Below are 18,096 nucleotides of genomic sequence, written 5' to 3'. Positions count from 1 at the left end.
CATCTTTTACAGAATATGGTTTGCCATTTCAAACTTCCATCCATCCATCCATTTTCTACCGCTTATTCCCTTTGGGGTTGCGGGGGGCGCTGATGCCTATCTCAGCCGCAATCGGGCGGAAGGCGGCGTACACCCTGGACAAGTCGCCACCTTATCGCAGGGCCAACACAGATAGACAAACAACATTCACACTCACATTCTTTTTTTTTTTGATAGTACTTTATTTATTCCGTCAGGAGAGTTCCTTCAGGAAAATTACAATTTTCAGCACAATTCACACACTAAGGGCAATTTAGTGTTGCCAATCAACCTATCCCCAGGTGCATGTCTTTGGAAGTGGAAGGTTTTTTATCAAATAAAAGCAAAACCTGTTTTGAATTATCTTTGTCATTTTAATAATTTTTTTCTTTAAAAAGTAGGAAACAAAATTGGAGATTTTATTTTTTTACCCATATAGCCCAGGCCTACATTCAACATAAATTGAAAAATGTACAGTTAATCTGAATTAGTATCGCCCGTTCTTACTTACGAATGATCGACATTGTAATCAACAGCATAACACCTTGTTAGGAACATCCCTTGTTGAAATAACCCCCCAAAAAGTAAAAAAAAAAAAATAAAATAAAATTGTTCAAGGTGTGAATGATTGATGGATTCCCACTTTTCTGTGAGCGCTTTGAGTATCTAATAATAGAAAAGCGCGATATGAAATCTAATCCATTATTATTATTCATTAAATTGAAGGATTTATTTTCAAAAGCAGAAGACTGACTAATGGATGTAAATTCCTTACTGTCATTTTTGTGAAAAAGTTGAAAGTTTTATCCATATCTCTGGTCAATGTTGCAGGTATTTGTGGCGTAAGATAGGCGTTCGCCATCACTGTGACTGTTTTAAAAAAATAAAAAAATAAATTGGTACTTGGTATATTGAATGAGAGAAAGCGAGATATGACAAATATGTCTGGGTAGGATAAAGCTAATGCATAATCAGCCTCGTTGTATTGTGACAACGTTTAACCACAACAGTGATATAGATCTGTACAAATGACACATTCACCTAATTGCTTAAAGAATAATCTAATTCATGTTCTACTTTTTTTTTTTTAAAGAGAGAACGCCGTGCCCCCTCCCTTGTCCTCAAGTAACCCCCTCCTAGACCCCTGCCCTGTCTCAATCAAACAAGCCTCGACCCTCCCTCCTTCCCCTCCCTCTTACCCTCCCACCCTCCTTCCTATCGCTACGTCTGCCGCTGCTGCGAAAACCCACCACTCACTGCCAAACTGTCGGACATGTCGGGACCCGTGCCAAGCCGGGCCAGAGTGTACAACGAGGTCAACACTCACCGGCCGAGGGAGTACTGGGACTACGAGTCCCACGTCGTGGAGTGGGGGTAAAACTCTCTTTTGGTCATATATACACACACAACATTTTTGAAGGGGAACTGCTTTGTTTGGAATTATGCCTATCGTTAACATTTTTTATGAGAGACAAGAAGACACAAAGTTCTATTTTTTACATTCCAACCTTTATAATAATTACGCTTTAGCGACATTGTTATTGTAAGAGCAAACACTGAGGAACTCTTTATCTTGCATAGTGTAACATTGTTTGCGTCGGCATGCTAAGGCATAAGCCTAAGCTAGCTTCCTGCGTCAGCAGCTGAATGCCTTTTGAATTTTTAATGCATCACACAATGCGATAGAACACCAATCTGTACTTACTGAAAAACATGAACAATCATATTACAGTATTTGTTAAGTATTAGCCCCATTTCATGTTTTGGTTGTACACAGCTCGACAGCGTATGTACTGTAGTTGTACTGTGATGTGCTGCATGTATTATGATCAATATTATAGTGACTTACTCAATGGACAGTTGTAGGGCTAGGTGATATGGCCTTTTATTAATATTTTTATATTTTTAGGCCAAGTCACGATACACGATATATAACTCGATATTTTACCTTAGCCTTGAATTAAAATCTGATGCATATAATCACAGCAGTATGATCATTCTGTGTGTCTACATTAAAACATTATTGTTCATACTGCATTAATATATTCTAATTTTAAACTTTCATGCAACGAGGGAAATCACAACTAAGTCAAATTACCAAAACTGTTTTTATTAAAGTTATTAAGCAGTGGCATAAACATTCATGTCATTTCAAAACATAAAGTGCAACATTGTCAGAGACATTTTAAAACAAGCTATGAGTGTACTTTACTGCATGATGTCACTAAGATGACATATAAAAGCAACACTAAAATAACTAAAGTGAACTTTTTGCACAGAACGCCACTACAATATTTAAAAACAAATAAAGTGCACTTTTGTGCATGATCTCACACAAGATATTTCAAAAACTGTAAAATAATAATTTGGCTGCATAATAGGAAATCAAATTTTGTATGTCCTTCCTTATGTGGTAGGTTACTACGGACGTTATCTCCTTCTGTTGTTGACTATTTTTTTCATACGGTGTTAATCTGGAAATGTAAGATGCCAGGCTCGGTTGGATCAATGCTGGTTGTTTCGGCATTTTGTTGGGTGTGGCACCGGCCGGAGATGTTGACATGCGATGTTTCAAGCACTCGCTATTCTCTATCAGGTGACTTTTAAAATGATGGTACAAATTAGTAGTGCTACTACTTTTTGTAGTAACGCTTTTGCCGCATACTTTACATATTACGGTTGTCTGTTCAACATCTTCCCGCTTGAAGCCAAACCACCGCCAGATGATGGACTCGTGCTGTTTTTCTTGGGAATTAATTTATCTTCCTCCATTTGTTACCAGATTCACACCTTTTCTCTCTCTCTCTCTTATAACCACTCACACCGCTCCACTTGCACCACCTGCCACTGCTAACTTTACGCATGCCGCTACCTCTTTGTTCCGCGAGAGCGTGTGATGTTGCACGCGCGACAGTATGTGACATACAGTATGTAACACGATGCGCTTGTTTTACATCTCTGTGAGAAGGAGAGACAAGAAAGAGTGAGAAAAGCCTGTAGTGTAATGCCCGCAGCTAAAAGCAACTGCGTGAGAACGTGTACTCGAATACTCACAAAATAGTAATTTTCTACATCGCACAGAGACAAACCCACGATATATCGTGTATATTCGATATATCGCCCAGCCCTAGACAGTTGTCTGTTTGGTCAAGCTGGCCGGAGAAGTTTTCCCACTTGATTTTGGGGAAGGACCCCATTTCTGTCGGCATAGCTTGGCTCCAAGTTCTACATTGGCACTGTTTAGTCACGCCAACCTAACTCCCTTGTTTTCCGTCTGCTCCAACATTTCACAGTATTTTGGTGCTCGATTCTCAAAGCAACAATTCATCCTCTGTATATCCAGCTTCAGAAAGATAAGATTGTGAATCCTTATTTGTCCAAAAGTAGTCATCCTGTCTTCTGTTACCAAGGCTGCCTTGATTGGAACGCACTTGCGTTTGTTGCCGTAAGTCGAATGTACGCTGCTTTGGAAATAAATGCACCGGAGGGTTTTGAAGTTGTTCTTAAAGCAGGGGTCCAACTTTCCCACTACAGAGGGGCCTGGGCCCACTCAAATATTAACAGTCAATTAGAAATCTTACTTTCAATTGTAACCGGATTAAATATTTATACCTAACCCACTTACATTTTAACAGAATAAACCTTGTTGAATGATATTAAAGCATGTGTTAATCACAAAGATTATCATTTATTTAACATTAAAACCTTGCCTTAGGTCAGACTGATTAGAAAAATAAATACTAATCAAACATACTGCATATGAAGACTTATAAAAAACTATACATTATTTAGTGCTAAAATAAACATAATTAATAATAGATATTAATAACAATATATGTTACTTTGTCATCATTTTTGCGCTTAATCTTCTGTATGATGTTAGCGCCAACTTCTGTTTGTTGGATAGAGTCATTAGTGCCACAAGTGGTCAAAAAGTGTATTACAACTGAGTAACACTGGCCTATACGGATCATAGATGAAAAACAGATCTTTTTTGGTGGTCCCGTAGGGGCTGCTCGCGGCCCAACAATTTGGTAAATTTGGCCCTTTGGTTAAGAAACACTGTTTTAGGGGGTTTTGAAGGCTATTAGCCACATCTTGCAAGCATTTTTTCTTTTAAATCCTAAAAAAAATAGATATGTGTTATTGTCTCTCATAATGGTTGTGAACGATTCCAAAAGAAAGTGCAGTTCCCCTTTAAACTTGTCTGATGTTTGGGTGCCACGTATTCACAGAAACCAAGATGACATTCAGCTGGTGAGAAAGCTCGGCCGCGGCAAATATAGTGAAGTCTTTGAGGCCATCAACATCACCAATAACGAGAAAGTGGTTGTCAAGATACTGAAGGTAAAGCCCTAATGTTGGTGAGAAGTTGGTACAGTTTGGATTTGGTCAAATTACCACTGTATTTTTTGGTTGCATTATGTTCCTTCAGCCTGTGAAGAAAAAGAAAATAAAGCGCGAGATCAAGATACTGGAGAATCTACGTGGAGGCCCCAATATTATCTCCCTTATTGACATCGTGAAAGACCCCGTCGTGAGTTTCGTCCTTGGTCTATTAGTGTACAGCGCAATCACTTTTAGGTAAAAAGCTAATTTTACGAATCCATTTGTTTTATTTTGTCATTACCATACGTCATAGCGATAGTGTGGTAAGGCTGTCACTTGCATAAGCTCTTCAATTCCAATTTGGCTTGGCAAGTTTTTCTTTAAGTATTTTGCTTTAGGAAAAATAGCAATGTCAAGGATTCTTTGTTAACTTGTCAAGAAGTATGGGGGCACAGTCTCTATATTCTTTAGTTGTGAATTTATATTTTCTATTAGAAACAAAACTCTTTCAAAGATTTATTGACCACAGCAATACCTATTCATAAGCAGGCTTTTCCGTCAGACTTAAAACCCCTTCCATCAATCCACAAAGTCTTTTGAATGAACTCCCAGGCGTTCAATTGTTTTGTTTTCGTGATTTTCCGTCTGAAAATTCCTTCAAAACAACTCTCTCTCTCACCAGTCTTACTTTGCTTCAGACCCGCATCCGCTCCGAGACATTCTTGGTAGTAGTGTCATGTTCGTAGCGCAATCTAAGATCATTTCTTGATGCTGTCTGCTGTTTAATATCGGCAAAGCCATCCATCCATCCATCCATCCATCCATCCATCCATCCATCCATCCATTTTTCTACCGCTTGTACCTTACGGGGTCGCAAGGGGTGCTGAAGCCTCTCCCAGCAGACTTGATATTTGTAATTTGTGCCAATATTACAGCGGACATCAGGTATCATAGGAACTGCACTGTTGACTTTGGACGAGCTGCAAATATGATCTGTTTTGGTACGACGTCATAGGTCAACCGAAAAAGCAATACATTTATCTGCGCTAAAAGGAACTAAGCGCAGCCCAGTGTACGGGAGGTACACGTCGTATGAGACTTCATATGTAGGTGTGAAAATAAGAAAAAAATTAAAACTGAACAATGTGAGAAATTTGACTAATTTAGTGCATGGAAACATAGTAGCCAGCGCTAGCTCATAGTCCATTGCTAACTCAAATTAGCATGGCCAATCGCAGGGCACATATAGACAATAATTTACACTAACATTCATATATATGGACAATTTACAGGTGACTTAGATGCACTTTTTATTTGTATTTATTTGTTTTTTTAAGCAATGAGGAATGTTTTTATATTTGAGCTGTTTTTCAAACTACTTATAACCAAGAGTACGTAAACAATAAACTATACACTAGAGATGTGTTGGCCGATAAATGCTTTAAAATGTAATATCGGAAATTACCGGTATCGGTTTCAAAATTATCGGTATCAGTTTCAAAAAGTAAACTTTATGACTTTTAAAAACGTCGCTGTGTACATGGATGTAGGAAGAAGTACAAAGCGACACTAAACACTGCCTTTGCGTGCCGGCACAGTCACATAATATCTATGGCTTTTCAAACACACAAGTGAATGCTAGTCATACTTGGTCAGCAGCCATACAGGTCACACTGAGGGTGGCCGTATAAACAGCTTTAACACTCTTACAAAAATGCGCCACACTGTGAACCCACACCAAACAAGAATGACAAACACATTTCGGGAGAACATCCGCACCGTAACACAACATAAACACAACAGAACAAATACCCAGAACCCCCTGCAGCACTAAATCTTCCAAGGGGCTACAAAATACCCCTCCACCACCTCAACCTCCTCATGTTCTCTCAGGGAGAGCATGTCCCAAATTCCAAGCTGCTGTTTTGAGGCATGTTAAAGAAAATAATACACTTTTGCCTTTAATAATTAATATGGCAGTGCCATGTTGGCATTATTTTCCATAACTTGAGTTTATGTATTTTGGAAAACCTTGTTGGATTGTTTAATGCATTCAGCGTGGCATCACAACAAAATTAAGCATAATAATGTGTTAATTCCACGACTGTATGTGTCGGTTGATATCGGAATCGGTAATTAAGAGTTGGACGATATCGGAATATTGGATATCGGCAAAAAAGCCATTATCGGACATCTCTACTTTATATACTATATCCATTCAAACAATACATCCTTAAAATTAATTTTCATGTTAAAAAAATGTAAAAAAATCAAAGAAAAGACTTAGTTTGAAGGTGTGGCAGCAGTAATCTTGCAGTGGGGTTGCGCCACGATCATTTACATGTAGGGGAAACCCTGATGTTTATTTTTAACGATCTTGTGACATGCAGTTGAAATGAATTGTAATTCAAGTACTTAAATAATATAAATAACATTTTAAATAATACATTCAACAATATAAAATACATTACACAACCAGGGATGTTCCGATAAGGGGTTTATGCAGCCCAAACCAATCATACAAGAGTAAGATCAGCCGATACCGTTCAGATGTATTAACTGTAATTTTTTAAGTTATTTATGGTGAGTGCTATTGACAGTTAAATAATATCAACACAATGATTAAACTATTTCATGTTCTCTTTTACTTTATAACAATGTTTGATCCAAACATAGTCAATAGTACACAATAAAATTTAAAAAGAAGCAAACACTTTTATCTACTACTCATTTAATAGTTTTCTGCGCTCAGTCCTCCTGTGTGCATGGAATTACACCTTGTATTTGTAAACTTGCAAAAATAAAAATTATTTTGAGAAAAAATAATAAAATCAACCTAATCACTTTAGTATTGATCATACAGTTTACCGATGCTTGGTATCGACACCACCAACTTATGGATCGATACATTCCCTTATGTGTCATGTACAGACTAATAATGCTGACACAATCGTAATACAAACCCCATTTCCATATGAGTTGGGAATTTGTGTTGGATGTAAATATAAACGGAATACAATGGTTTGCAAATCCTTTTCAACCCATATTCAATTGAATGCAGTACAAAGACAAGATATTTGATGTTCAAATTCAAACTTTTTTTTTTTTTGCAAATAATAATTAACTTAGAATTTCATGGCTGCAACATGTGCCAAAGTAGTTGGGAAAGGGCATATTCACCACTGTGTTACATAACCTTTTCTTTTAACAACACTCAATAAACGTTTGGGAACTGAGGAAACTAATTGTTGAAGCTTAGAAAGTGGAATTCTTTGCCATTCTTGTTTTGTGTAGAGCTTCAGTCGTTCAACAGTCCGGGGTCTCCGCTGTCGTATTTTACGCTTCATAATGCGCCACACATTTTTGAAAGTACCCGCACTCTTTTTTTTACAAAGTCACGCTGTTGTAACACGTGCTGAAAGTGGCTAGGCATTGTCTTGCTGAAATAAGCAGGGGCGTCCATGAAAAAGACGGAGTTTAGATGGCAGCATATGTTGTTTCAAAACCTGTATGTACCTTTCAGCATTAATGGTGCCTTCACAGATGTGTAAGTTACCCATGCCTTGGGCACTAATGCACCCCTATATCATCACAGTTGCTGGCCTTTGAACTTGCGTCAATAACAGTCTGGATGGTTCGCTTCCCCCTTTGGTTTGGATGACACGATGTCGAATACTTCCAAAAACAATTTGAAATGTGGACTCGTCAGACCACAAAACAGTTTTCCACTTTGCATCAGTCCATCTTAGATGATCTCGGGCCCAGAGAAGCCGGCGGCGTTTCTGGATGTTGTTGATAAATGGCTTTCGCTTTGCATAGTAGAGCTTTAACTTGCACTTACAGATGTAGCGACAAACTGTATTTAGTGACAGTGGTTTTCTGAAGTGTTCCTGAGCCCATGTGGTGATATCCTTTAGAGATTGATACAGTGCCGTCTGAGGGATCAAAGGTCACGGTCATTCAGTGTTGGTTTCCGGCCATGCCGCTTACTTGGAGTGATTTCTCCAGATTCTCTGAACCTTTTGATGATATTATGGACCATAGATGTTGAAATCCCTAAATTTCTTGCAATTGCACTTTGAGAAACGTTGTTCTTAAACTGACTATTTGCTCACGCAGTTGTGGACAAAGGGGTGTACCTCGCCCCATCCTTTCCGGTGAAAGACTGAGAACTTTTGGGAAGCTGTTTTTATATCCAATCATGGCACCCACCTGTTCCCAATTAGCATGCACACCTGTGTGATGTTCCAAATAAGTGTTTGATGAGAATTCCTCAACTTTATCAGTATTTATTGCCACCTTTCCCAACTTCTTTGTCACGTGTTGCTGGCATCAACTTATAAAGTTAATGATTATTTACAAAAAAAAATGTTTATCATTTTTAACATCAAATATGTTGTCTTTGTATCATATTCAACTAAATATGGGTTGAAAATGATATGCAAATCATTGTATTCCGTCTATATTTACATCTAACACAATTTCCCAACTCATATGGAAACGGAGTTTGTATCATCCTCTCGCTAGACTCTTCTTAATTTACTTGTTAATTTATCTACTAATAATAACTTCTTATTTGTGCACTAATGTGGTTCCATCTAAACTTCTTAAACGTTACTGAGCAATACTACGTGTAATTATGAATGGGCCTCTTACTACATAAATACAGTATATACTGAAAGCATGCGTACAAAACGGCGATGGAGGTTTTTGGATATTTTTTCGAGCGCTTTTTAGGCGGAGTTCATTGTTAGGTGACTTTTGCTAGTAATTTTTTACAAGTTAGAATGGATAATGACAAAAAACAATTGTGTGCTTGTCTCACATACGGATTGTCAATGATAAGAAATATCCTACAAAGGGTTATATTATTATTTTGTACATTTAAAACACTTCCTTATGGTCTACATAACATGGTGGTTCTTTGGTCAACGTTTTGCATTGATTGTTTTACAGACCATCTTCAAGCCGCTTTTCTGAGAGGCCTTATTTAATTCCGTCTTCTTCCCGTCAGCCATGTTGTTGTTATTAGCTCTTCCATATGGAGTCTAGTGACAGATTTAAGTTTGAAGTTACTGTACGTTACTGTACGTTACTTTGTATTAGAAATAGCACTTAAGATTACTGTAGTTTCTCTCATCACTCAGTAAGACTTTTTCCACAGCAGGATGTGCCTGTTAAGTAAGATGATTACTTGGACACATTGCTAACTGTGTTCTCTGCCTGATTTTTATTAGTTTTTTCCTTTTTTATATATAATACCAGATCACAACATAACTTATATAAAACACGTCAAAACATACTCTTTATTTAACCATGTACAGTAAATAGCTTTTTGATATTTATTTTATTTTATACAGCGTGCAATTTGTGTTTCTACTTAGTTAAGCATATCCAATTGACAATCTGAGTCGGTCTGGTCACCTGTATCTGCAGTATTCTGAATACATTACTTTTGCTTTGCAGTCTCGGACACCTGCCTTGGTCTTTGAACACGTCAACAACACCGACTTCAAAGTGAGATTTTTTTTTTCTATTATTCATAAATTGTTAACCCTCCCTTTTAGCATGCTTGCTTCTTTTGGTGTTTATGTAATGGAGGAATACTCTTTTACAGTCTTGTTCAATGTCTTTGGTGCCGAAATGTCAACAGTCTTCTGGTTCCATTGTCAATCACTTGTACATTCCATGCATGGTTGTTTTTGTACTGTTATTGGGTTTAATATGGGTTACTGTGTTGCTTTGTTTTGCTTTTCAGCAATTGTACCAAACGCTGACAGATTACGACATCCGATTCTACATGCACGAGATTCTTAAGGTAAGTCTGTCTTGGATCGTTGACCACACAAATACTTTTTTCCAGCAAAACCTGTCTGTAAATTGGTCTTTGGCTTTTCTTTGTAGGCTTTGGACTGTTGCCACAGTATGGGAATAATGCATCGAGATGTCAAGCCTCATAATGTAATGATTGATCATGAACACCGCAAGGCAAGTGCTTCAACACTTGGCACTGAATTATTTGTGAACCTAGATCAATGTTTAGTGATACCCACAATTTTGGTTAATCCACTGAAATCTTTTTAATGTACGAAGCAGGCATTAAAAAAAATGCCTCTTAGGTAAGATAATTGATTTCATACCTTTTGAAATGTCTTTACTGTGGTACATTGGCCAAACTATAACATCACAAATTCCCAATCCCCGTTTCTCTACACCATGTGCTAATGTGGAGTGAACGAATGATGTGTTCTTATTTCTCACTGTAAAGGGCTTTGATTGTCGAGAAAAGCAGTATATACAGTAAATTTAATCCATCATTATTGTTGTTGGTATTACTATAGGCTTGTGTGTATGCAACACATTGATTTCAGTGTTTCCCCTAGCTTTACAGCTTTGGAGGGGCGATCATATATTAACATAAACAAAAGCACATGCATGTTCGGGATGTGTACCGAATAGGGATGGGAATTGGTGAGAGTTCCGATTCCTCTTTTGATTCTGCTGAACAATTTGGTTCCTTATAGATTCTTTTATCGATTTTTTTTTTGTGAAGAAAATAAAATAATAAGGTGGATTAGCATTAATTTAGTTTAGTTTAAAGGTAACATGATGGTGGACCTTACAAAGCCAGCAGTGAGGTCTTAAGAGGCAAATAACATAGAAAAAAAAACAATCAATCAATGTTTATTTATATAGCCCTAAATCACAACTGTCTCAAAGGGCTGTACAAACCACAACGACATCCTCGGTAGAGCCTACATAAGGGCGAGGAAAAACTCACCCCAGTGGTACGTCGGTGACAGTGACAATCAATCAATCAATCAATGTTTATTTACATAGCCCTAAATCACAAATGTCTCAAACCATTACGACTACGACATCCTCGGAAGAACCCACAAAAGGGCAAGGAAAACTCACACCCAGTGGGCAGGGAGCATTCACATCCAGTGGGACGCCAGTGATAATGCTGACTATGAGAAACCTTGGAGAGGACCTCAGAAGTGGGCAACCCCCCCCCCCTCTAGGGGACCGAAAGCAATGGATGTCGAGCGGGTCTAACATGATACTGTGAAAGTTCAATCCATAGTGGCTCCAACACAGCCGCGAGAGTTCAGTTCAAAGCGGATCCAAGACAGCAGCGAGAGTCCCGTCCTCAGGAAACCATCCCAAGCGGAGGCGGATCAGCAGCGTAGAGATGTCCCCAACCGATACACAGGCGAGCGGTCCATCCTGGGTCCCGACGAGCGGTTCATCCTGGGTCTCGACTCTGGACAGCCAGTACTTCATCCATGGTCATCGGACCGGACCCCCTCCACAAGGGAGGGGGGGACATAGGAGAAAAAAGAAAAGAAGCGGCAGATCAACTGGTCTAAAAAGGAGGTCTATTTAAAGGCTAGAGTATACAGATGAGTTTTAAGGTGAGACTTAAATGCTTCTACTGAGGTAGCATCTCGAACTGTTACCGGGAGGGCATTCCAGAGTACTGGAGCCCGAACGGAAAACGCTCTATAGCCCGCAGACGTTTTTTGGGCTTTAGGAATCACTAATAAGCCGGAGTCTTTTGAACGCAGATTTCTTGCCGGGACATATGGTACAATACAATCGGCAAGATAGAATGGAGCTAGACCGTGTAGTATTTTATACGTAAGTAGTAAAACCTTAAAGTCACATCTTAAGTGCACAGGGAGTGAGTGCAGGTGAGCCAGTACAGGCGTAATGTGATCAAACTTTCTTGTTCTTGTCAAAAGTCTAGCAGCCGCATTTTGTACCAACTGTAATCTTTTAATGCTAGACATGGGGAGACCCGAAAATAATACGTTACAGTAATCGAGACGAGACGTAACAAACGCATGGATAATGATCTCGGCGTCTTTAGTGTACAAAATGGAGCGAATTTTAGCGATATTACGGAGATGAAAGAAGGCCGTTTTAGTAACGCTTTTAATGTGTGACTCAAAGGAGAGAGTTGGGTCGAAGATAATACCCAGATTTTTTACAGAGTCACCTTGTTTTATTATTTGGTTGTCAAATGTTAAAGTTGTATTATTAAATAAAGGTCGGTGTCTAGCAGGACCGATAATCAGCATTTCCGTTTTTTTGGCGTCAAGTTGCAAAAATTAGCGGACATCCATTGTTTAATTTCATTAAGACTTCCAACTGACTACAGTCCGGCGTGTTGGTCAGCTTTAGGGGCATGCAGAGTTGGGTGTCATCAGCATAACAGTGAAAGCTAATACCGTATTTGCGTATGACGTCACCCAGCGGCAGCATGTAGATGCTGAAGAGTGCAGGGCCAAGGACCGAACCCTGGGGAACTCCACACGTTACCTTAACATAGTCCGAAGTCATACTGTTATGGGAGACGCACTGCACCCTGTCAGTAAGATAAGAGTTAAACCAAGACAGGGCCAAGTCTGACATACCAATTCGTGTTTTGATACGCTCTAATAAAATATTATGATCGACGGTATCGAAAGTAGCGCTAAGATCGAGGAGCAGCAACATAGATGACGCATCAGAATCCATCGTTAGCAATAGATCATTAGTCATTTTTGCGAGGGCTGTCTCAGTAGAGTGATTTGCTCTGAAACCGGATTGAAAGGTTTCACATAGATTGTTAAACACTAAGTGTTCATTTAACTGCTCTGCAACAATTTTTTCGAGGATTTTCGAAATAAAGGGAAGGTGAGACACCGGTCGGTAGTTTACCATGAGGTCAGGATCGAGGTTAGGTCTTTTAAGGAGAGGATGAATAACCGCGTTTTTGAATGCTAGGGGAACAGTGCCCGAGGAAAGTGATAGGTTTATAATATTTAGCACTGCAACCTAATAATACAAAAAGCTCCTTGATAAGTTTCCCAGGAAGTGGGTGAAGTAAACATGTTGTTTGTTTTATTCCATTTACACGTTGTAACAATTCTTCTAATGTTATTTTATCAAAACAAGAGAAACTATTTTGGATATTTGCAGTATCCGCCGTATATGCAGTCGTATGATGACTGTGGGTAACCTTGGAGCAGACCAAAAGCAATGGATGTCGAGCGGGTCTTACAAGATATTGTGAAAGTCCAATCCATAGTCAATCTAACATAACCGTGAGAGTCCGGTCCAAAGTGGATCCAACATAGTAGCAAGAGTCCCGTCCAAAGTGGTTCCAGCAGGAAACTATTCCAAATGAATTTAAGAAATATTCTTCTATTTAGTTTGCTTAAGAAAAGAACAATAGATAGACTTGATCTAGTCTTAAATTATTATTTGGCATTATGCCAGAAATTTTTTTTTGGTGACCACCACCTCGTACTGTAGAACACACACACACACACACACACACACACACACACACACACACACACACACACACACACACACACACACACTCTATAATTAAATAGAACTAGATAGGTAAAAACTGTAGCTGCCTGCTAAGTGAAAAAATAACAAATTGACGAGCAGCAGGCATCTTTGATTTAAATTTTGTGCTTTTTAAAACCACAGACTGTTCAAACACTTGAGGCCAAGTTGCGAGAAACTTGCAACTTGAAGACGTGTGTCATCTATTTTCTCATTCATATACATGGCCAAAAGTGATACCGGGCGTTGAACGCACTGTATTATTATTATTATTCACAAGACTCTCCCTCCCTTAATGTGTACCGTGTGTAAAATCAGTACATTCATGTACCATATCAAAAGTTTCATGTGGAAAAATCCTGTTATGAATACATGTCATTTGATATCCCACTTGGACAGTGGCACATCCCGGTCAATGTAAACTATGTTGTCTTCAAACTGCTGATGTGTGGTCTGCATAATGTTTTATTTTTATATTTACCCTTACAAACTTGTGTTTAGTTGCTCGTTGTCTCTAATACCTTAATGTTTCTTGTCTCTAGCTACGTCTTATTGACTGGGGCCTGGCAGAATTTTATCACCCCGGACAGGAGTACAACGTCAGGGTTGCATCACGTTACTTCAAAGGACCTGAGCTTTTGGTGGACTATCAGGTACAACTTTCCCTCTTCGGCTAAATAAATGTAGCTTGTGTATTCCACTTACTGTGCAGATTTGTGTGAGACAGTACTGAGGTAATCAGGGAATGGAAGTGTGAACATGTTTGTGACAGTCTTGTGGTGGAAGGAGCTTGTTTTTGCAAACCATGCATTTGAAATAATGAACTGCACAGCGAAAATTGTAGTTGCAATAATTTGTAGGTCACTATAACGTCAAGCATCGGCCCAGGTCTACTTACTAGAATTGGATATTATCAAATATTGATAGGTAACATGATGTTTGTAACACAGCTATTTCAATTGCCAAATTCCACAGCAGTGCTGCTTTTGTACCAGATTATTGGCTATAAGGTGCTAAATGCATATGAAGGCCTTGCATTGCACTCCGAGCTGCTGCAAGATGGATGTGTGTGTTTCAGATGTATGACTACAGTCTAGATATGTGGAGCTTGGGATGTATGTTGGCCAGCATGATCTTCAGGAAAGAACCTTTCTTCCATGGCCACGACAACTATGACCAGGTAATCTTGTTTCACAGCTGACCCGAGGCTGCTTTCACGATCTTGTGGAGATGACCCGAAGTAAATTCCCAGAGCAATGTTTTGTTTGCTTCCACAATCAAGGATTTCAAAACAGAACATTGTTCTTTTTCACCGTAGGCTTTGTAGAACAGATGTGTTGATATTTGAACAAGAATGGGCACTGCAAAGTTTCCACTACAAAAAAACCCTCAACTCTTTATTTAAATATGTTTTAGTTTTTCCAAAATCAGTCGTTCAAGTTCCCTTTTATGTTCATCTTTTTTCTCCCACACTTCCATTCGTTCACTGTAGTTTCCCTTTTAACTTACCGATTTGCATTTTCAATTTCATGTTTGAATGTTCAGCTTTGTGTAAAGTGTTTGATAGGGCTAAGATTTGCTAGAGATGGGTACTGTTTACATTTTGACCCATGTTAGTCCCAAATTGGTGATTTTGAAATGTTACTGGGGCTTAAAGGGGAACTGCACTTTCTTTCAAATTTTGCATATCGTTCACAATCATCATGAGAGACAATTTTTTTTTTTAAAAGACAGTATTTTTTTATGCATTCTTAGTCGTTAATAATCTTTTAATATGGGAGGTCCTATAATCCGTTCATAAAGCCCTCTAAATAACCATCCAAAAACTGTCAACAATACTCCCATTTACATTTTGTGACCTAAACATTAACTAAGTATTAGTGTTGTTATTAGCCTGGTGTATAATCTTGCGTCATGTAACTTGCGTAAGCGACATCGTTTTGGCCCCTCCCCCTGTATATCTTCTAGCAAGCCTTGCGACGCCTCCCAAAAATCCTAGGTTTGCATCTGTGGCGATGCAGACTGCAGAGCTGTGATTGGTTAGTTTTTGCAGAGGAGGCTCCCCAACCACAGGACAGCAGAGTTTGTGTTTCAAATGCACACATTTTTGCGTAAAATAAAACAACAATGATTAAACAATTTGCATGACAACGTATATTGTGTACTTTATAGCGTGGTGCGCTTACCATGAATTGATTAACGTGGACCCCGACTTAAACAAGTTAAAAAACTTATTTGGGTGTTACCATTTAGTGGTCAATTGTACTGTACTGTGCAATCTACTAATAAAAGTTTCAATCAATTAATCAATCAATCAAAAAAATAATTACTGAATGTGTCATTTATTGTCTTATTGTGTTGTTGCTACGTCCTGAAGAAAGTCACAAAATATGACACTCTTAACTTTTATTGCCATACATCGATAACACATGACCATACACTTTACCACCAGTATGTTATTACAATAGATATTTATTATCTATTATGTTAAGATCCACTATGGACTGGACTTTCACACTATTATGTTAGATCCACTATGGACTGGACTCCCACAATATTATGTTAGATCCACTATGGACTCGACAGTGTGAGAGTCCAGAGTCACAGTGTGAGAGTCCGTCCATAGTGGATCTAACATAATATTGTGGGAGTCCAGTCTATAGTGGATCTAACATAATATTGTGGGAGTCCAGTCCATAGTAGATCTAACAAAATATTGTGGGAGTCCAGTCCATAGTGGATCTAACATAATATTGTGGGAGTCCAGTCCATAGTGGATCTAACATAATATTGTGGGAGTCCAGTCCATAGTAGATCTAACATATTAGTGTGAGAGTCCAGTCCAGTCCAGTGACACTATTATGTTAGATCCATAGTCCAGTCCATCATGGATCTAACGTAATAGTGTCACACTATTACGTTAGATCCACAATGGACTGGATTCTCACACTATTATATTAGATCCACTATGGACTGAACTCTCACAATATTATGCTAGATCCACTCGACGTCCATTGCACCAGTCGCCCAGGGATGGGGTCCCCACATCTGCGGTCCCCTCCAAGGTTTTTCATTGTTATCCCATTGGGTTAAGTTTTTTCTTGCCCTGATGTGGGATCTGAGCCAAGGATGTTGTTGTGGCTTGTGCAGCCTTTTGAGACACTCGTGATTTATATAAGTAAACTTTGATTGATTGATATTTAACAGTTTTGTTTATTTACAATTACGTAGGTCTCTCTTGTCCCGTGTCCCGAACGGCCGACGAAGATTGCAAATAATAATAGCCAAAACTCGTTCCGAAGTTGCAAAGTTCATCTTCACGAACGTATTTTCCTCTGGTTTGGAAATAAAATGTCCATTAAAAGTAAACTGAAGATTCTGAAGGATGAGTTTCAGTGAAGACAAAGATGTCGATGTTGTGTTTGTCATCACTCTTCATAAGAAGGTACATATCTGGTCTACGACAGCTGCTGCGGTTGCTCTTTCATGTCTGGCACCACCCCGCACAGAAAATCTATAATTTAAACAAGACGATGTTTGAAGGGACGCAAGCTACGTGACACGAGAGTATGTCCCAGCCTTTAGCACTAACACGGACAAACTATTTTTAGCGACACCATAATCAGAGTGCGAACGAGTTTGTTGCCGCTATGTTCATGTCATAAGCTGGTGAGCCTCTGCCTCGCCTCGGTGCTCATGAAAGTTAATTCTAGAATCATAAATAATACTTCTCACCATTTTAATAGGAGAAGGATGAGGACAAAAACAGTCAAGTTGGTCAACTTTGGTATCCAATTTAGATCCGGAAATGGTGAGAAAGAAACGAAAAGACGCTTGGTTCCCCCCCACCTCTTTTCTTCTCATGGATTATGAGTCATTCATCATCTAAACGGGAAGATATGAACATCCCATCAGTCGGCATCCTAATGACAGCAGACATTACACAGTAAGTGATGTTTAATTATGTTTGTTGGCGCTCATGAAGTCTGCAGTCCGTAATAATCTGTGATGCGGTTGAAGAACAAAGCGAACATTGTAATGCATCTTTTAAAATTAATGCCCCGCGTATGGTTAAAATGAGCAAACTACGTAAATATTAAATGTTGTTATACATGTGCCAGTTACTAAACTATATATACAGTATACTTAAAATGGGTATATAAAACCTTGGTGGAGGTGTTTGGATGTTTTTAAGCACTTTATAGGCAAAACAAAGTGACACCTACTTTTTCTTGTAATAATTACGAGTGCATAAAAAATAAAAACATAAGCAGGATGATTGTGAACGATAAGCAACATTTCTAAAAAAAAAAAAAAAAAAGGTGCAGTTCCCCTTTTATCAGTGCCCAAACCTATACTTGGAAAAATGGAAAACTCAAAACCAAGCCTTTTTTTTAT

At 38.7% G+C, this 18,096-nt stretch overlaps 1 protein-coding gene across 2 annotated transcripts in view; it reads left to right on the top strand.

Moving 5' to 3' along the window:
- LOC133542981 (casein kinase II subunit alpha) overlaps nt 1–18,096 on the top strand; it is a 45,970-nt gene that overhangs the window by 5,915 nt on the left and 21,959 nt on the right. For both annotated transcript variants that reach the window (XM_061887302.1, XM_061887311.1), the window contains 8 exons: nt 1,112–1,392; nt 4,254–4,365; nt 4,454–4,555; nt 9,814–9,864; nt 10,106–10,165; nt 10,252–10,335; nt 14,241–14,351; nt 14,777–14,878. In XM_061887302.1, coding sequence (XP_061743286.1) covers nt 1,292–1,392; nt 4,254–4,365; nt 4,454–4,555; nt 9,814–9,864; nt 10,106–10,165; nt 10,252–10,335; nt 14,241–14,351; nt 14,777–14,878 — 723 coding nt within the window. In that variant the 5' untranslated portion in view covers nt 1,112–1,291. The remainder of the gene's footprint in view (nt 1–1,111; nt 1,393–4,253; nt 4,366–4,453; nt 4,556–9,813; nt 9,865–10,105; nt 10,166–10,251; nt 10,336–14,240; nt 14,352–14,776; nt 14,879–18,096) is intronic.

The sequence above is a fragment of the Nerophis ophidion genome, linkage group LG02, assembly GCF_033978795.1.
Source record: "Nerophis ophidion isolate RoL-2023_Sa linkage group LG02, RoL_Noph_v1.0, whole genome shotgun sequence".
NCBI classification, from domain to species: domain Eukaryota; kingdom Metazoa; phylum Chordata; class Actinopteri; order Syngnathiformes; family Syngnathidae; genus Nerophis; species Nerophis ophidion.
This window is presented reverse-complemented; position numbering and strand designations above follow the sequence as displayed.